General features: G+C 55.1%; 6 protein-coding genes across 6 annotated transcripts; 4 read left to right on the top strand and 2 right to left on the bottom strand.

The window, feature by feature from the left end:
* V2A60_000699 (uncharacterized protein) lies at positions 1-1,448 on the top strand (the record flags this gene model as incomplete). Its single annotated transcript, XM_083252066.1, has 2 exons — positions 1-148; positions 196-1,448. The coding sequence occupies 2 exons, from the start codon at positions 1-3 to the stop codon at positions 1,446-1,448; spliced, it is 1,401 nt and encodes a 466-aa protein (XP_083108192.1).
* A 2,871-nt stretch (positions 1,449-4,319) lies between these two features.
* On the top strand, positions 4,320-6,893 carry V2A60_000700 (kexin KEX2; the record flags this gene model as incomplete). Its single annotated transcript, XM_083252067.1, has 1 exon — positions 4,320-6,893. The coding sequence occupies one exon, from the start codon at positions 4,320-4,322 to the stop codon at positions 6,891-6,893; it is 2,574 nt and encodes an 857-aa protein (XP_083108193.1).
* Positions 6,894-7,464: 571 nt separating this feature from the next.
* On the bottom strand, positions 7,465-8,943 carry V2A60_000701 (sorting nexin-4; the record flags this gene model as incomplete). Its single annotated transcript, XM_083252068.1, has 2 exons — positions 7,465-8,598; positions 8,683-8,943. 2 exons carry the CDS (start codon positions 8,941-8,943, stop codon positions 7,465-7,467), a joined length of 1,395 nt encoding a protein of 464 aa, XP_083108194.1.
* A 1,275-nt stretch (positions 8,944-10,218) lies between these two features.
* On the bottom strand, positions 10,219-12,334 carry V2A60_000702 (LETM1-like protein-domain-containing protein; the record flags this gene model as incomplete). The annotated part of the gene is made up of 2 exons (XM_083252069.1): positions 10,219-11,792; positions 12,184-12,334. The coding sequence occupies 2 exons, from the start codon at positions 12,332-12,334 to the stop codon at positions 10,219-10,221; spliced, it is 1,725 nt and encodes a 574-aa protein (XP_083108195.1).
* A 1,172-nt stretch (positions 12,335-13,506) lies between these two features.
* V2A60_000703 (uncharacterized protein) lies at positions 13,507-14,565 on the top strand (the record flags this gene model as incomplete). Its single annotated transcript, XM_083252070.1, has 1 exon — positions 13,507-14,565. One exon carries the CDS (start codon positions 13,507-13,509, stop codon positions 14,563-14,565), a length of 1,059 nt encoding a protein of 352 aa, XP_083108196.1.
* Positions 14,566-16,481: 1,916 nt separating this feature from the next.
* V2A60_000704 (adenylate kinase ADK2) lies at positions 16,482-17,391 on the top strand (the record flags this gene model as incomplete). Its single annotated transcript, XM_083252071.1, has 2 exons — positions 16,482-16,638; positions 16,703-17,391. 2 exons carry the CDS (start codon positions 16,482-16,484, stop codon positions 17,389-17,391), a joined length of 846 nt encoding a protein of 281 aa, XP_083108197.1.
* Positions 17,392-19,743: the final 2,352 nt, after the last annotated feature.

Genomic DNA, 19,743 nt, shown 5'->3' on the forward strand with positions numbered 1-19,743 from the left:
ATGATGCTGTCCAAAACATTCGTTACTGCTGCCCTCGCACTGGCCGCTTCGGCACAGACGTCTACAAAATGTAGCCCGCTAAAACAAGGTACGTGGCAGCAGCAGCAGCAGCAGCAGCAGCACCGCTCTCGCCATTTCCAGCGCGTGTGTGCGTGTTTCCGTGTGAAACAGCGACGACTGACACGCTGTCCACAGACTGCCCCGCCGATCCCGCCGTGGGCAAAAAGGGCATCAGCTGCGACTTCACCAAGGGCGCGTGCGACGCCTTTGACCACGTCGCTGGCAAGGCCGTCACGTACGGGGCGCGGGGCGCGGTGAGCGCCGTGGACGCGCCGCAGCAGGCGCCGACGCTCGAGTCCAAGGAGGCCATCTTCTTTGGCCGGCTCGAGGTGGAGATGCAGGCGGCGCCGGGCCGGGGCATCATCACGAGCATCGTGATGCTGTCGGACGACCTCGACGAGATCGACCTCGAGGCCGTCGGCTCCGACAACGTGCAGATCCAGTCCAACACCTTCTCGCGCGGCGACGACTCCAAGCACGACCTGCTCGGCATGCTGCCCGTCGCCGACCTCACCGGCGCCAGCCACACGTACGCCGTGGACTGGACCACGGAGCGCATCCAGTTCTTCGTCGACGGCGCGCTCAAGCGCACGCTGCGCCGCGCTGACATCCCCGACCGCTACCCCGAGAGCCCCATGCGCGTCAAGATTGGCGCCTGGGTGGCCGGCTACTACGGCAACGCGCCTGGCACCATCGAATGGGCCGGCGGCGTCGCCGACTTTTCCAACGGCCCGGCCTCGTCCTACTTTAAGAGAATCACCGTCACCGACTACGCCGGCGGCAGCGCCGCCACGGACAAGGACGTCAAGGAGTACTCGTACGGAGACCGCACCGGCAGCGCTGCCAGCATCAAGATTCACCTCGCCGACGGATCCACCACCTCGGCCGGTAGCAGTCCGTCGTCCGGATCTAGCAGCAGCAGCAGCAGCATTAGCAGTAGCACTGCCAGCAGTGCCAGCAGCAGCAGCAGCAGCAGCAGCAGCAGCAGCATTAGCAGTAGCACTGCCAGCAGTGCCAGCAGCAGCAGCAGCAGCAGCAGCAGCAGCAGCAGCAGCAGCACCGCCGCCACCGAGACTACAAGGTCTAGCAAGACTGAGACTACCCAAACCAGCACCACCGAGTTCTCCACGACGACGACCACCACCTCTAGCTTGGTGACGTCTAGCACGCAGAGTTCATTGAACACGACTCTGACCAAGACGCACTCGAGAAACTCGACCATGGTCACCAAGACGACCGGCGGCGCGCACACCAGCGACGGCGGCGCCAGCACCATTACGCAGACCACCACGGTTTCGGGCCCCTCCAGCATGCCGAGCACCGCCGCCGCTACCGGCCTGACCATTGGCGCGGGTATCGCTGCCGTCGCGGCCTTTTTGGCCCTGTAATTGTCGTCGGGAAAAGTCGTGAGTGGAGGGAGATTGCATATAATGATGTGGAGTTGCATATATGATTTACGTGAACAAGGTCATTTATGAATAATACGTTGCATTATAGTTTTAGATTTATTTTATCATAATAGAAGAATTCATTAGCCAAGGTATAATCTAAGCATTTCCAAATGATTACTGCAGCTGGGGATCGTAAATGGCTCATCATAGCTTTGGGCCGTATGAATGGAGTGAAGGAAATGTTTTTTTTTTGGGAGCGCATCTTTGTCGTGAAATACCTTGCATAAAGATGGTTTGTTCAAACGACGTAGAGGCAAGAAAGCATCTTGTTTCAAGACAAGCGACGCAACGTCACCTGTAGGTTTGCCAAACTCCTGAACCCGCGCTCACTCCGTGACCGCCATGCTGCCTAGCATGAGTTCCTCATACGGCCTTCCAAAATCGTCACTAATGATGATTTCATTCAACACAAATCCTGGCAGGAATCACTTTTTTCTTGACGCTTTCGTCCGACTCGGAGCCGCGCCGTCTCCCGCTGTATTGAGTGTACATTTGGAACGCGTCACGAGAGATCAGACCGTGCCTGATGATATGAAAGCAAGTAGTGACTTACTTTTCACCGGCACGAGAAAGTCGAATGGTATGCGAGACCGTCTTGGTGAATGCGGTGGGGTGTGACTCAAGAAGCGTGTCAACGAGGTACGTTTGCCCACAGCCGAGGGGCCGGATTCAAGCATTAGACTTATGTCTCGAGTTCACGTTGAAAGAAAAGTCCATGTGGTGGCGAATCTGGATCATATGTTTTCGGTGTTTCCTCACAGGGAAATGAGGGTAGGAATGCGGTTGGCGTCTACTCGAGCCCCGCCACACAAGACATGTATGGCGCAGGCAGCCACAATGTGCGACATGAACTTGAAGGCTGGGCGAGGAAGTTTATTCAGCATGTCTTGGCGCTGTATTGAGGTTTTCTGCTGGGGTCATTGGAGTGTTACATGCCGCTCTATAAGAAAAGGCCTGCACTAGACAAGGCAGACATGTAGAACTCCAACGATACCACAAGTCTTGTGTACATGAGTTTAACAAAGGTATGAGGATTGTATGAAGATTGTATGAGAATAGTGAAACTCTACGTTATTCCGTAATGTGCGATATTCTTCTGCAGGCCGAAACTACCTTAGGAGCTGCGGCTTGTCGCGTGGCAGGATCAACGACCAAGTACGCGACTCGCATGACTGTGTTGGGGAATCGAGGCTCAGCCATCGCTGCAAGACTTGTGCGCCACAAAAGGCATGAGGGACGCGTTTATGGAAGACGCTTTAATTTGAGTTTAGCGAGGCAATTGACAGCCGACATGGGATACAAGTCGTGCGCATTGGCTTGATGGTGTGGTAGCCGATGGGGAGGACTTGGTAGTGGTCTATACGATGGCTAACAGTGATTATAGTGAAGCTTTTTGGGAATACAGGGCATAGGTAATGGTATAAAGTCAGGAGTCAGGGTGTTGTTCAGGGCATCAGGCTGTTGTGTGACCAAAAGAGGCTTAGCAGATAAACCACACCATACTACATTTGGACAATCTGGCTTGAGAGTACTGAGTACCGGACCAATTCTCGATTCATAGCGCATTTATCCCTATGGGCTCTGATGGTACCTCCATCCATTAAAATAGCTTACTCAACTACTGGGTATCAGAAATACCTACGTATAAGGGGGATTGAGAACTAGCCTGAAAATAATCTATGCAAGTAGTTGAATGTATTTTTGACGGGAATTTTATTTACCCGCTCGGCTCATTAGGAAGTGAGTGGTTGGCGTCACGTGCCGCGCAATAGGATGATGCCTGTGAACAAGACCCCGATTTACGACTGCCTTGCCTCATTACAGGATGCACGGGTCATCCGTACTCCGTACTACCAGGTACCTTCCTAGGCACTACTACCCAAGTAGTAGGTAGGTAGGTAGGTACCTACCTAGGTACAGTGGTAACCTGGGCACGGGCAGTACAGTGGCATAGTGGGTAGCACCCTATAACATGACAGCGTACCTACCTTAGTAGGTAGCTGCAAGGTGGCAAAGAGGCCGCCGTTTGAGCTGTCAGCTGAGGGGTTTCTTGACAGAATTGACAGAAACAAAGAACATGGCAATCTACCGCATACCACCTTGTACCACAAGCCTTTTTTTTTATTCCGTCTACGGACAATTTGTCATTTAATCCCCTACTGATTTGTTGCGGAGCGCCAGCCCGGCCACCAAGCTGAATCTGGGCGGGACCCCGCTAAACCCACCAAAACAGCAGGGCACCTGCCTAATCAGTGCGCCAAAAGGTGTTCGGTTCTAGCGCTTGTCGCTGGGGGCTTTGCGGGCGCTCTGGGGCCTCTTTCGGGGCTAGTGCAGCCAATAGGCGTCGCCCTCCTGCTGACTGAACGTCCCTGCGCCTTCGCCGCCCGTCCAATGGCCACGACACCTTCAACAGCGAGACCAGGCATACGCCAGCTACCACGCCCATCACTTTTCCTTGAATCGAGCCACCTTGGCGCCCTCTGCGGTTTGTTTCTTCTTCTTCAACAGCTCGGCAGCTTCATCCTGATTCTTTCATTTCGAATTCCCGGCGCCCAATCTCCCTCGGATATTTTGCATCGCTTTCGACCTTGGCACCGCCAACAATCAACGACCGACCTTGCCTCGTGCGCGACGCACCGTGCCCTTTGCAATCATAAACCTTGCATCGCCGTCTTGCTCACTGTCTTCAAATCGCTGTTGGTTGTGCGTGTCACAATTCACCCCCGACACCCGATGGGTAGACCCTAGAAGGCCTCTCTTGAACCCCCGTCTCCCCCTTCTCCCTGGTAGACAGCAGCAGCCGCCACAATGAAGGCTGCGGCGCTCCTCGGCCTCCTCGGCCTCGCTGCCGTCTCGACTGCGCAGGTCACTCGCGACTACGATAACAATGACTACTACGTTCTTCATCTGGATGAAGGCGTTCAACCAACCCACGTCGCCGACCGTCTTGGCCTGCGACACGAAGGCCCCCTCGGCGACCTTGACCACCACTACATCTTCCGCTCTCCTAAACACGACCACGATGTCGTTAAGCGACAGCTTCTCGACCGGCGGAGACGAAAACGCGATGGCTCCCATGATATCATAGACACTGTTCGCCTCGCCAGAAAACAGCAGCCCCGAACCATGCTACACAAGCGCATTCCCCCGCCTCCTCTGCTCGGCGCTCGTGCGCAGGCAGAGGCGCCAAAGCCCAATGCTGAAGCGGTCAGCAAGCAGAAAGACGTCATCAAACAGCTTTCCATCAACGACCCTGAATTCCCTGGACAGTGGCATCTGTTGAACACTATCGAGGTAGGCCGCGATATCAACGTCACTGGCGCCTGGCTCGATGGTGTCACTGGAAAAAACGCCACTGTCGCCATCGTTGACGACGGCCTCGACATGCACAGCCTGGATCTCAAGGATAACTATTTCGCCGAAGGTTCCTGGGATTTCAACGACAACGGCCCCGAACCCGCCCCCAAGCTGCGCGAAGACGGCCACGGAACCAGATGTGCTGGTGAGGTCGCCGCTGTAAGAAACAACGTATGCGGCGTTGGTGTCGCCTACGATGCCAAGGTTGCCGGCATCCGCATCCTCAGCAAGGAGATTAGCGACATGGACGTAGCCGAGGCTATGATTTACAAATATCAAGAGAATCAAATCTTCTCCTGCTCCTGGGGTCCGCCAGACGACGGCCGCTCCATGGAAGCTCCCGCCTTGATCGTCCGCCGCGCCATGGTCAAGGGCACTCAAAAGGGCCGTGGCGGTCTAGGAACGATTTACGTCTTCGCCTCGGGCAACGGTGCCGCCTCGGATGATAACTGCAACTTTGACGGTTACACAAACTCCATTTACAGCATCACTGTTGGAGCCGTCAACCGCCTCGGTAGCCACCCGTACTACTCGGAATACTGCTCTGCCCAGCTCGTCGTCACATACAGTAGTGGAAGAAGCGACGCTATTCACAACACCGATACCTCTATTCACACCACCGATGTCGGTACCAACAAGTGCACAATCTCTCACGGAGGTACCTCTGCTGCAGCTCCCCTGGCTGCCGGCATCTTTGCTCTCGTCATGGAAGTTCGACCGGATCTGTCCTGGAGAGATCTTCAATATCTCGCCATGGAGAGTGCTATCAAGGTCCTTGATCCTAATGCTGACTGGCAAACCACCGCCATTGGAAAGCATTTTTCGCACGCCTTTGGCTACGGTAAGATTGACAGCTACAGCATCGTTCAAATGGCAAAGACTTGGAAGAAGGTGAAACCCCAGGCTTGGTACTTTTCTCCCTGGATCCACGTCAAGACGGATCTCCCTCAGGGCGACGAGGGACTCACCTCCACTTTTGAGGTAACCGAGGCCATGCTCAAAGACGCCAACCTCGCTCGTCTGGAGCATGTCACCGTCACGATGAATGTTAATCACACCCGCCGCGGTGATCTGAGCGTCGACCTCATCAGCCCGGAGAATGTTACTAGTCACATCGCCACCGCCCGAAAGATGGACAGCCACAACAGCGGCTACGACAACTGGACTTTCATGAGTGTTGCTCACTGGGGCGAAACGGGAGTTGGAAAGTGGACCATCATTGTCAGGGACAGCAACACCAACGAGCACACGGGCAAGTTTATCGACTGGCACCTCAAGCTCTGGGGCGAGTCCATTGACGCTGACAAGGCCACTCTCGCGCCTCTACCTACCGACAAAGATGATCTGGACCACGACAAGATCGAGACCATCACCATGTCTGCTACCACCACGTCCGTCAGTCCTGTGGCGACTCCCGATGACTCCCAAACGGCGGAGTTGCCCGATGATCACATCAATCGGCCTACGAAGCCCGCAGGCGGCGAGACGACGCCTTCGCCCACCACCTCGACGCCGGCCAGCACGCCTGTGGACCAGGAGCCCGCCGAGAGCAGCCCATCTTCGAACTGGATCTCGTGGCTGCCCTCTTTTGGCGCCTCCAAGACGGCCCAGATCTGGATCTACGGCGCCGGCGGCCTCATCGGCGCGTTTGGTATCGGCCTCGGTATCTTCTTCTACATCGCGCGCCGTCGCCGCCTGCGCAACGACTCGCGTAACAACTACGAGTTTGAGCTGCTCGATGAGGAGGAGGACGGCAACGGCCGGCAAGGCGTTGAGAAGGGTCTCGTCTCCGGCAAGTCTGGTCGTCGCACCCGCGGCGGTGAGCTCTACGACGCCTTTGCCGACGGCAGCTCCGAGGACGAGTCCGACGCCGACGAATTCGATGCCTACAGAGACCGCTCCGCCGACCGCCTGGCAGGCGTGGAGCATCTCCCGGAGGACGAGGAGCAGCATGTCATCGGTGATGAGAGTGACGAGGAAGAGCATGACAACGAGGCTGGTCAAGGACGCAGCCTGGTAAAGTAATGTGGCATCTTCTTGCAACCCCCAAATCCTAAACTCTACATGCATGACGATTTTAAGGCTTTTGACTACTTTTGGTGCTTTCATTGGGTTGCGGTCGCTTTATTCGTTTACCATGTATATTTCTGTTATTATGTATCGTCATTGTTTCTTTATTGGCATTTTTACTTGCAAAAATTCACACCGAAGACGGCAAGATGGGAGAGCGTAGGCGAGGAACAAAGGTCGAAAAACAAGGCTTAGCATGATGTCTGTGTGAAAATACATCAATCCACAGGATAGAAATACAGCATTTTCTTTTTTTTCCCCTTTACTACTATGATTCCTTTTCTTTTCTTAGGACGCGGCATGGAGCACGTAAGCAGTTGGGATTAGTTGGTTGAATTTGCTTCATTTCCCCCCAAAATAAAAACGCCTGAGTATTGAAAGGCAACAAAGGCAACAAAGGCGAAAAAAAGGAAAAAAGGAAAAAAAGAGCAAGACATTCTTGGCCGTAGGAAATCAAGATTGAAGCGGAAGAAAAAATTCTGCACGTTTAGAATTGTTATATACAAGTCGAAGACGGAAGCAAGCATCAAGCAGCCACGACGCCCTGCTTCTCCATCTCCTGTATGTAGCTCTCCCAGGTGTCGACGACGGAGCCGTAAAAGGCGACGTGGGCGTCGGCCAGGCCGGCGAGCTGGCTCTTCATCTCGATGCGCTTGATGCGCTCAAAGTCGGACGTCTCGCGGACGACCTCGTCGTCAAAGAGGTCGCTGGTGCGGCGGGCGTTCTCGACCTCGTGGGTGAGCTCCTCGACGCGCAGCTCGAGCTTGCGGGTGCGCTCGCGGCGGGCCTGCTCGTGGTCGACGCCGCGGACGTCCTCGAGCTTGGAGCGGAAGAAGCCGCCGGCGCCCGACGACGCGTGGCCGGCGTGCAGCTGGTCGCGCTCCGTCGTCGACTTGTTGAGGTACTCGGTGAGCTGCTCAAAGTCGAGCTGCTTCTGCTCGCGCGCGCGGAGGAGGTTCTTGAGCGCGAACGAGTAGGCCTGCAGGTCGCGCAGCGAGCCGAGGTAGTCCTGGTCGGTGACGTCCTTGAGCGTGCGCAGGTTGGCGGCCGTGTCCTCGATGGAGACGGCAAAGGCGTGCGCCGACGGCTCCACGCCGGGCTCCAGCGTGATGAGCTTCTGGAACTGCTCGGCGAGGTCGCGCATGTCCGTCTCGAGGTCCGACTCACGGCGGACGACGCGGGCGACGACCTTTTCAATGTGGTTGAGATCCTCGTCGAGCTTGTCGCTGCGGTCCTTGACCTCGATGAAGCGCTTGTCGGGGCGGTGCACCTTGGTGAAGGCGTTGATGAAGGTGTCGGCAAAGTTGTCAAAGACGCCGCTGGACCCGTTGGGGTCGCTCTGTATGCTCGACCGCGTGGTCTTGCTGCGCACCGTGGCGTTCCAGTCCGGGCTCTCGAGGAAGTTGTGCAGGATGGGCGCGCGCCGCAGCACCGGGTGCAGGGACAGGCGGACGAGGAAACGCTGGAGAGAGTGCGCGCGCCGCAGCGTAAAGTCGCTCCCGAACCGGTCGCCGCGGACGTATTCCATTCGTTGCTTGTCAGGGAGCGGCGGGACCGCCGTCGCCGGGAAGTCGCGCATGAGCTGCTTGTAGAGGAAGACAAAGTCGGTGAATCGCCGTCTGACATTGGTGTCTTCTCTCTGGAACGAAGGAAATGTGGACTGGGAGACATGTACGATTAGCATCATCTTCTTCTTCCAAGGCCCCGAGTCGGCCGGCCGGGCTTCATCCGAGTTTCAACGCACGTGAGTCGTAATCAGGTAGGACACAAAGGCGTCCTTGCTGCCATCGTTCTCTTTGATGGGCGTTCCGACGGTGCAGTCCAGAATGTGGCCGTCGCCCGCCGCGTCGTGCGGTAGGTTGACTTTGCCTGTCGACGGCGGCGCGACGCCGGTCTCCGAGTCGCCCGTTTGCCGCGGCGGCATGGCAGCGACGCCATCTGCGTGCTCGCTCCACGAGACGCTCGAAAAGTTGTCCTGCTCGCGGTCCGAGTCGGTTGAAACCATGACGGGCGGGTGGTCCGCGAACTTGAGCACGGAAAGGAGGCCGAGGCGAGAGCGCAGCTATCGGCTCGAGGCGGACGAGGCGGAGTTGAGGATGATGTCACAGCGCAAGCCCATACACCGCGCTGGGCGTGGGCAGAGACAGCGGATGACGATCAACGGCAGTATCTTGAGGCCCGGGGCGCCGTCCGAGTACCGAAGTAATCGAAATAGGCGAGAAAGGGAATATAGCGAGCTGTGTCGAGATGGGCTGGGTCAAATGGTTGATGGCAAGCTGGTTCAATGTGGGGGATATGCAGCGGGAGGTACGTACCCTCTGGCCATCCACGTACGTGGAGCTGCTTCTGGCTGGTCACCCAAATGAAGCCTCAGGCACTCAGACTGCCTATGCACCTCACAAGCGTTGGCCGCTTGTACCTATGATCTCGTTCTTATTTCTTCAGCCCTGGATACATGCCCGTAAGACCGTGAACATTGACGTGCTCAATGCATTGAGATCATGATTGCATGCATCAGACATTGCACAGCACTTGGTTGACCAAGTTCCTGTCCCTACGTCTGAGACTGCAAAGAATGATCCTGAGAATACTAAAATCTCAAGAAGACTTATCATCGTACAGCTCTACCAGCCTCCCCCATTCAGCTATAACATGTTGATAATGCAAGTCCCAATTAATCCTAAGCTTAGACTTACTAGAACATCATTACATTTTAAGCTTCTGCCCATTCAAGTCTGCAATCTTTCTAGTATGTTATTCTGGCGAGCCCCGACGACGCATCGCCGAGTTGGTTTGAGAAGCTTCCGGTGAAGAAGACTCCAGTACGCGTAGGTGGTGATGAGGTTCTCAAACCCGCCCATGGAAGGTGACAGCCCATCTGCGCAACGTCTATAGGTGGCACCATTATCTATATATATACTTGACAGTCAGAACATCATTTACTTGGAACCAGTTGATTCAAAATGCAGATTCTATTTTCTATTCCAGTGGTGTCGAGATATGTCTATTTGCGCTGTCCCCTTCCAAATGCCACTCCCAATTCCGTGTTTTGATTGTTTGTAGTATGTATTGTTACAGGCCAATTTGATTTTGTTTGCGTTTTTTTCTTCTTTCTGTCGAGTAATGCCGTAAAAGTCGTACATATGAAAATAAGACAAGTCGTAGAATTATAATAAAAATGAATGGGGGAGCGTCTCGTTTGGTATGCCCAGAAACAGAGATTGGTGCATTGTTCAAGACCGGTGTCGTCGCTTTGTTTTTTTTTTTTTTTTTTTTTTTTTTACTTTTGTTCGCTAGCAGGAGCAGCAACCTTGGCGACCTCTTGATTGGCAACCTGGGCCTGGTCCTGCTCAGCATCGACCATCTCGCCCGCTTGCTTTTTGCCAGCACCCGCCTCCTGGGCAGTTTGCTCGCGCTCCTCCTTCTCGTCAATGTCCTCGACGTCGCGAGGGGTGGCCATGCCAGTGCTCTGGCTCTCCTCGTTTTGCTCGTTCTCGTCTTCAATCAGATCTTGCTGCTCGCGGATGACTTCGAGACGCTGCTTGTTGGTGGCGGCACCCTCGGCGTTGTGAACCTCGAGCTCGATCTCGTGGTACAGCTCCTCGGGGATCGAGGACAGGACGCCGATGAGAGCCTCAATTTGGCTGCTCCCCTCGCCAGAGCCCTGGCCGTACATGTAGGCATTGCTCAGGACAAGCAGGGTAGAGGGGACGCGCTCCTTGAGACGGAGGTCGAGCCAGGTCTGCATGTCGCTGCGCATACGGGCGGGCGAGACGCTGTGGGTGCGGATACCGCGAGCGGCACAGGCCATCTGCAGCTCGGCAACAGTCAGGCTGTCAACGCCCTCGAAGCTGATCGCACGGTCGTCTCTCTTAATCTGCTTCATGCGGTGGCGAATCTGGTAGCGAAGCATCATGTCGGTACCAAACGTGTTGAGGGTCATGTAGCGGCACATGGAGACGAGCTGGGGGCGCGACAGGTTGTCGAGCGTCAGGTCGTCGCGGAAAACCTGGCACACTTTGATGACGTCCTCGTTGGTGGGCGCCTCGCCGGTAGATCGGACCTTGCGGAAGAAATTGGCGAATTCCTCCTTTTGCGCCGTAGCGGCGGTGAGGGGCAGGCCAGTCTCCTTTAGCGTCTGGCGCAAAAATGTGCTGACTTCCTTCCTCGTGCTTCGGAGCAGGGTGGCCTTGGCCTCCTTGGACTTTTGGCCCTCGAATGTGCTGGGCAACATGTTGGGGAACAGCTTCAAGGCCAGCGGGAGGAGGGCTTCACCCAGCGGGACAATGATGAAGACGGAAAACGGCACAAGACGACCCAGATCCTTGACCGTTCGCTGAAGCTGTCTGTGCTCTCTGCGGGTCAGCTCGTAGCCGGCCGCCATCTTGAGGGCCAGTCTCCAGCTGATCTTGATTTCAGCTGCCAGCAGCTTACTGCCATCCCAGTAGTGGCGGGCCTCCTTCTTGACCTTTTGCCAGAGAGTGAGCTTCTTTTCCTCCTTTTCCTTCTTGAGCAACTCCTTTTGCTGCGCGTGCTCATCCGACTTGGCCATCAGCTCTTCCATCTTTGCCTCGTCTTTTGATAGTGCGCCCGTCTCGCCACCAGACACCGCCTTGTCCTTTGCCTCGGCCTTTGCAGACGAGGTGGCCTCCTTGGTGAGGGGCTTCTTGGCCTGCTCGGCGTTGAAGCCAGGCGGCGGCGGGCCGGCGGAGGAGGCATCGGATCGGTGGTGATGGTGTTCGGTGCCAATGTGGCGCGCCGCAGGGACGAGCAGCGCGAGGGCGGGGATCTGCGACTGGCGCAAGATGTGTCGAGATATGAGCGCAGGCTGAACGCTGCGTGAAATATGGCGTGCTGCGAGCCAGTTTAGCCGAGGCGATGGTGCAGTGCGACAGAAAGAGGCACAAGAGGGTAAGGAAACTTACAAGCAACCCCTAAGTTGCCTCGGGTCGCCAGGCGAGCTGCCCTTGACGAGGCGCTCATGGTGGGTGATCGGAATAAGTTAGATAGGGTGCGCTGGGACAGGTGAGAAGAACAAATATAAGCGAAAGAAGCACCAAACACGTCTAGACGAACATGGAGAGCGTTGGCGGTGATGGATGGTGATGAGATTTGTTGAGAAGGATGAAAACTCGCGGTGATGGGATGCCAGAGCCTTCGATCAGGGTCTAGTGAGATTTGGCTGGGACAGCCGCCCTGGGCGACCCGGAGCTAGCCAACCGGTTCCTCCGCGCCAGTCACGTACCGTTCTTTTTGCTGAGTGGCGGCCACATCTCGGGACCGAGGTCACGTGCTGTGCCACGTGCTTCTTCCACCTTGTCATCCATCTCAACAGAGGACGGTCGGAAGATTTTGGGAGAATTTGCCTGGCTGATTCGGAGTAGGAGCACTTCCATTGAAAATTTATAGGCGTGGCAGCGTCAGAAAATTCCTCGTTTGATGACGTGGTGGAGGAAGCGCTTCGGCAGTCCCTCTGACTCGGCAGCGACCGCCTCGGCAGCCGCTGATATCAATGGCGATACAGAAATAGTGACGAATGCTGGTGATGATGTGCCCGTGAAACAGCATCATTGACAGAGGCCGTAGAAAAGCACTGGGTAAACGTAGCATTCATCCGGCCATCCCACGGGGGAGTGGCAAGGCACGCTTCATGCGGCTGCACATACAGCACCGTCTGCAAAGACGGGCACGTTACTAGGCGTCAATCTCCCTTCACTACCGAAGAATGTGATTAAAACCGCTTCATTTTTTTTGTCCATCATCTGCACCCAACTGCAGGCACCGCAAGACTACCAAAGTCGTTTTCGCAGCGCTGGATGCCGGAGGCTAGGCTACCTGTTCCCGCAGGGCTTGTATGCAATGCAGGTCCTACAAGAGCTGAAATGTGCACTAGAAGATGTGACGGGGTAAAATTGCCGTCAATGACAAAAGAATACGCCACTTTTGGGTGCGAGACGAAATCCACTGCTTTCGGTGTCTCAGTCTTTTGTGTGTCTTTTATAGTGCATCATGACCGAGAAATCATACTGGCGGTCGAGGCCTTTTCCTTGGCAACGGGTTCCTTGGCAACTGGGTGCGGATTTAGGAAGTGTTGAACTGACAAAAGCAAAATACGTCTACAAGGTTCGAGCTTGTCACCACGGTGGCAGGGTTGGGTCAGCCCGCAGATGGTAGGAGCAGCAGTTGCAGGGAATCGTGCAGCGATCGACCGCATCATGGTGCGTATGCGCCACCGTCCACCACTGTGCGAGCCACTTCAGCTCCTTCGGCGACGAGACATGTTTCCGCATGTCTCGCGGCACCGATACTATTTGCTTGGGGGCTTTATATGCATGTTGTGTGACGTGTAAGGAACCTGCATGACCTCAGCCTGTCCCCAATAAGGTTCCAGTCGCAAAGTATAAATGAGGGTGGTTTCCATCTCTTCCCCGTCCAAACTGTCCTTGCTTGCAGAGGAGCGATCCCCAGTTTGCTATTCCACCATTTATTCGTTGTTTCAAATTCAAACCCAGCGGACTGCTCCTTTTAGTAACTGATTATGAGAATTCCAGCTAGTCGCGTTGCTGGAATGGCATCCCACGGAAAGCTCATCGACGCCGAGGACGAGTGGTCGCCGCTCCGGGCCGTCATCGTCGGGCGGGCGGAGCACTCATGCTATCCCAGCGAGCCGCGGCACCTGACGCGGGCGTTTGTGCCTCCCGAGTACCTGGACCGTTTCCGGCCGCACAACCCGTTCTCGGCCGAGATTGTCGAGAAGGCACAGCAGGAGCTGGACCGGTTCGCCGAGGTGCTGCGGCAGCACGGGGTGACGGTGTACCGGCCAGATGAGGTGGACTGGCTCAAGCACGGCGGGTACACGGGGGCAATGCCGCGCGACCGGCTCATGACGGTGGGCAACACGCTCATCGAGTCGATCCCGGCGTGGGGCTGCCGGCAGAAGGAGGTCGAGCTCGGGTTCAGCACCATCCTGAGCCACCTGTCGCACCCGGAGGGGGCGCCGTGGCACGTGTACCGGCAGCCGGTGCTGCACGGGCGGGATACTATATACGACGGCAAGGAAGAGGAAAAGTTTGACCCGGCGAAGGACTGGGCCATCAGCAACAACCGGCCGGCGTTTGACGCGGCCGACTTTATGCGGCTCGGCAAGCACCTGATCGGGCAGCTCAGCCACGTCACCAACCAAAAGGGCATCGACTACCTGCGTTCGGTGCTGCCCACGGGGTACACGCTAGAGCTCATCAAGCCGACGTACTCGACCGTGGTGCACATTGACACGACCATCCTGCCCCTGCGCAAGGGTCTGCTGGTGTACAATCCCAAGTACATCAGCGGGGAGGCGCTGGGCGAGCTCAAGGCGCTCGAGGGGTGGGAGCTTCACGCATACCCGTACAACCCCGGGGCCCCGGGACCGCCCAACGGCCCCGAGCAGCCGATGGCGTCGCGGTGGCTGGTCCTCAACGGACTGAGCCTGGACGACAAGCACATCTTTGTGGAGGAGCAGGCGACGCAGTTTGCGGAGTGGATCAAGGAAAAGTTTGACATTGACTCCATCATGCTGCCGTTTAAGCACGTGAACAGCATTGGCGGCTCGTTTCACTGCGCAACAGTTGATTTGGTGAGAGGGTGAAGTGCTGGTCTGAATGCCCATGAGTGGGTGGCTGCCAGCGGTCGTCGACGGGATGGCTATTTGTTGTTTGGAGCCTCATGTCAGTTCTCTAGACTCGCGCTGATAAGATGAATTGCAGATGGTGAAGATGTCTGGTAGAATAGTCCCATCCTTTCGGAAATTGGAAGATGATTCATGTTTGTCCCTGCTCTCCTGTCGTGCGTTGTGTTGTTGCCATGTCTGCCCACCAAGGTACGTAGCAGCGGAGCCAAGCGCTACGTCGAGGTGTTTTCTTTTTTCGGCGAATAAGAAACAGTGTTCACGACAGCGGAGACGGGATGCTCGGGATCATTCTACTACCAGTAATAGAGTAAGATGGCACGTCATTTTATTTTCTTGGTCGGTATCGGTTATGCAGGCGACAGAGTGGAAAGCTGCGAGTTCCATGTGACACGTTAATAACCCGGAGAGCAAACGAAGAGCTGGGTAAGGGTTGACTCGGCAGACGCAAAGTTGGGTATGAGGCATCTAAAATATAAAACACAAAGAAAAGAAAGAAGAGAGGGAAAAGGAGAGCAAAAAAAAACAGAGAAAAACATAAAAATAGGACGACAGTAATGGGATGCATATATAAAAATGCAGTTGCTGTCATTGCTTATTTCGTATCGCTGACTCTGATAGTAATATCTCTCTGTACAGGCAGGGCAGCCTGGGTTGTAGTGGCGCCATTTTGGTCGGCAGTACGAATATTCCCCCACACCTTACAACTCGGGCCGGGGGGAAGAGAAAGGAGCTGCCGATAGCGGAGTCGGGGCGCGTCATTGTGGCCATAACTTGGTACTGGTGAGATGGCATGGTACTTTTCCCACAGTGCAAGGATGGTATAGTGAGCAAGTACAGGTTACCTCCCTCAGTAGCGATGGCAAACACACCATCTTGGCTTCGGCCCCGCCCCAACAGGATCCGCCTGCCACGCAGAGCAGAGCCCGCCCACAGGCCAAAAAGCGCCGCGGTGAGGATTTGTGAGTAAGTAAGCAAGTAAGTAAGTACTTAGGTATGATTAAGTAGGCAAGCACTTGGGTACTGGGTACTGAGCAGGTAAGTACTTACTTAGGGAAGCATGAAAGTAGGTGTGCAGGTACTCAGTACCTAAGTACTGGGTGGGTTTGCAACAAGTAATTAGGGACAGGTACAAGACTTGGCATACATCATTGGGTGCACCGCCAGGTACCGCATTCGTCAGCAACCCGTCCAATTTGTCCAACTTGGGCATTCGTTCGCAGTAGTTGATCTACATGTGCCCCCCCCCCTCTCCCCCCTCTCGTCTACGACAATAAGCACATGCGTGTACCTTTTTTTTCTTGCCGTCTTGAGCCCATCAACGAAGGTCCCTAGCGCTGCTGTCTGTGGCCCTTTGCCCTGTTTGCCTGTACCAAGGTAAAAGTAGCGTGCCTCCTCCGCCCCAGGCTCCCCTCCTCCATATCTCCGTTCCCGCCGGCCGTCGCGCTCAACATCTCATCCCATCCCCATTCCCCCCCTCTCCCTCCTACACTTCTTCCGCCCCCCCCTATAATTCCGTGTATCCTAGATATCGTTGTCTCTTTATACGTTGGAGTCTTGATGCGCGCGCTTTTTTTCTTATTTTCTCTCTCTCATCGTCATTTTCTATTGTCCCCCGCCTCTCAACAGTGTGTGACCCCATCTTCAACAATCCGTCACACACAGCGCCTTATCTCCTGCCCCAGTTTTAAATAGAAGGGGACCCAGGTTGTCGGTCCATTTCGCAAAGGGTCGCTTTTTTTCTCTCTCTCTTTGAGCTCTGTCTCTGCGAGCCGCGGGGGGTTATTCTTCTGCATTCTCTCCTCGTGTGCGCTCCATCCCCCGAAAGAACAAGGTCAGGAAAGACAAAAACGACATCCGGCACCGCCCGACCGACGATGCATCTGAACCGCGCCGCCCGTGTACTCCTCGTGGGAGCCCCCGGCGTCGGCAAAGGCACCCAGTCGGAGCGCCTGCTAAAGCGCTTCCCCCAACTGCACGCCATCAGCACCGGCGATCTGCTTCGAACCAATGTCAAAAAGCGCACGCCGCTCGGTATGTCCTGTCCAGCGCAGAAGAATCCAATGTCGTCTGTTCTAACTCTCCCTCTTCCCTCCAGGCATCCAGGTCGAGAGTATCATGAAGTCGGGCGGCCTCGTCGCGGACAACCTCATGCTGCGCCTCATTTCCAACGAGCTCCAGCACCGCGGCTGGCTCTACGGCCAGCGCCCCAACGTCATGACGCTGTCGTCCATGGCCACCACCGCCGACGCCGACGCCGACGTCGACGCCTACACCGGTAGCAGCGGTAGCGACGTGGGCTCGCTGTACTCCGATCCGTTCGCCGCGGCGCATCACCAGGACACGGGAGGCTCGCCACCGCAGGCCTCGGAGGACCCGGCCGCATCCTTTATCCTCGACGGGTACCCGCGCAACGCTGCGCAGGCGCTAAGCCTCGACAGTATCGTGCCCATCAACCTGGCCGTCGCCATCAAGACGCCGTTTGACGTCATCCTGGAGCGCATCGCCGGGCGGTGGGTGCACGAGCCCTCGGGCCGCGTCTACAACACCACCTTTAACCGGCCCCGGGTCGCAGGCGTCGACGACGTGACGGGCGAGCCGCTGGTGCAACGCCCCGACGACAACGAGCAGGTGTACCGCGCGCGCTTCCAAAAGTTTCAGGAGACCAGCGAGCCGCTGCTGGAGCACTACGCCCAAAAGGGTGTGCTGATTGAGGTTGAAGGCCTGAGCAGCGACGAGATCAGCCCCAAGCTGTACGCCGAGTTTGAGAAGCGTTTCGTTGGTTAGTTCAGTTTGCCCTGCGACACAAACAAAGCAAGGAAGAAGAGACGAGAGAAGAAGAGTGAACAAATTGTTTGCTGCTACGTGGCGGAGATGGTTGGACTCGAAGACTTTTTTTTACACTGTCATCATTATTTGTTGTAATGCGCTGTGCTGGGACAAGAAGCCTCCGAGCGCGCGATGGCGTTTCTGAGCGGGTTCTTTCTATTTTTTTGGGCTATATTTCTTTCAAAACTTGCCGATGCACTGGCACATGCCTCTTTGAGCGAGGACAGACAATCTATTCAACTGGTTGTACACAAGGTGATTGGAGGGGGGAAACAATGGAACGGACAGGGTAGCCATGGGATGGTGGAGGATTGCATGCGCGCATGAAGATGGGCAAGACCTATACGGCCGCGTTCAGCGTTAGTCAATGCTAGTAGGTAGATGAGCATGACTATGAATCATGACTGCCGAAGATCAATATCGATATACTTGATTACGTATACAAGAGAGTGTACCGTCTACGTGTTGCGCAGTGTGCGCGTTGGGGCCGGATTGCTCGTGTGAGTGACAAACTAGACGATGAGACAAGACGACGGGCACTCTGTGGCGTGGCCGTCGCTAGAATCGTGGCTCGGTACTACTTAACTTACCGAGCAGACGCAGCCGCCTCACTCCTGTCCAACTCGTGCATGATGAACACCAGGGTTGGGACATAGCTTTGGGGGCGTGTGTCTTTCCAAATAAGATTGTAAAACTGAAGGCATGTTTAAGGTTCAGGGTAGGCAGGCAAGCTGAGGTGCCGTATCCGAGTCAACGAGGGGGAAGAGGGGGGATCCTTGTTCGGGGTTTGTTGCGTTATTGTCCTGGAGAGAGGAGCAGGATGAAGACGAACCGGGAACCAGGATTGTCTTTTTGTTGACTAGGATGTGGGATGTTGTGTTGGGTGGGTGAGCTGATATGAAGCGATGTTCTGGCCCGATCAGGTGGCGGTGGTATCAGTAAAATAAGTAGCATGCGCAAAGAACACGAGCGCAGACGGTTGAATGTCTGATACATTTCGCTTCTTTCTTCTTCTTCTTCCTCTTATCATTTTAAGAAAATAACACGAGCACAAGAAATCATAACAATGAGCTACATACATATTCGTGCGTATCCTGTGGGGGAGCCGATACGCGCAGATACCGATACACAGTACCAATAAGCAGCAAGTGGTCGTGAGCAAGTACCAGTACCAAAGTACGGAGTCGGTCAAAGATGTACTAGAAAAAAAGGGACTCGTTACATGATCCGTACATGAATTCGTAGATTAGATCGTTCTGCCTTCCTTCTCTTTCCCCCTTGTTCTTGTTCCCGATGCGCTGGAATGCGGAAAGGGAATCTGACCACACACACACGCAAAGCATGCCAGCGCGACTTTCGGATTAAAACAAAAAAGACGAACAGGGAAAGAAACCCCGCAGAGGGGGAAGAAAAAAAGCGAAGCGAATTGTAACATTCATTTTTGCATCTTTCTTCTTGTCTTCTTTGTCCCCTCCCCCCTGCCCCTCGGGGTACAAAAACTATTTGTCGTCAACGACCGAGCGCAAGATTCGAAGAGAGAGAAAAAGCCCAGGCTACTACGTGGTCGCCCATGACTACCAGAGTTGGTTACCGGGGCAGCACAAGGATCAAAAAAAGATGGGCGCCGTTTTTTTTTTTTTTTCTGTGGTGAGATGGGTGGGTGGACGAGAGAGTGTCAGCCAGACGGAGTGCCTGGGGAGGCGCAGGCGGGCGGGAGGGAGCTAACTAAAAGTTGCTTTGGCTCTTTTTTTTTCTTTTGTTTTTTCTTCTTCTTCTTTTCCGAACCGGGGGGGGGAGGGGTGAGTATTGTGCCTGTGGGGATGGGGATGGAGAAGAGAGTGGAGGGGGGGGAGGAGGGCAAAGCTACTGATCAGTGTCGGACCCTGTTGCGGTCAACAAGATCAACAGACAGTGACATTTTTGATGACAAGAAGAAACACACAAAAAAAAAGGGGAGAAAGAAGAAGGATAATACTAAAGATAAACATGGAAATATCCCGATAGCTGGGGTGAGGGGCGTTGCGGAGGGCATTGCAGAAATGAATGGACGCGCTGCAGTATATATGCTGGGTATGGGTATGGGTAGTGGTACTGATAGTGGTCAATGGGTTACCTGTATCAGTACGATTATGAGCGCTGAACGGATTCATCTGTGATCCGTACGTACTCCGTACATTATCAGGTACCAGATGGGTGATGATGACGGTGGGAGGGACTTGTTTGTTTGTTGTCGTTGTTGATGATACACATGGTACTCCGTACATAGGTACTTAGGTAGGTACCTACCTTAACTGCAGATGTACGTACGCG

This window comes from Cordyceps javanica, chromosome 1 (assembly GCF_051103115.1).
Source record: "Cordyceps javanica chromosome 1, complete sequence".
NCBI classification, from domain to species: domain Eukaryota; kingdom Fungi; phylum Ascomycota; class Sordariomycetes; order Hypocreales; family Cordycipitaceae; genus Cordyceps; species Cordyceps javanica.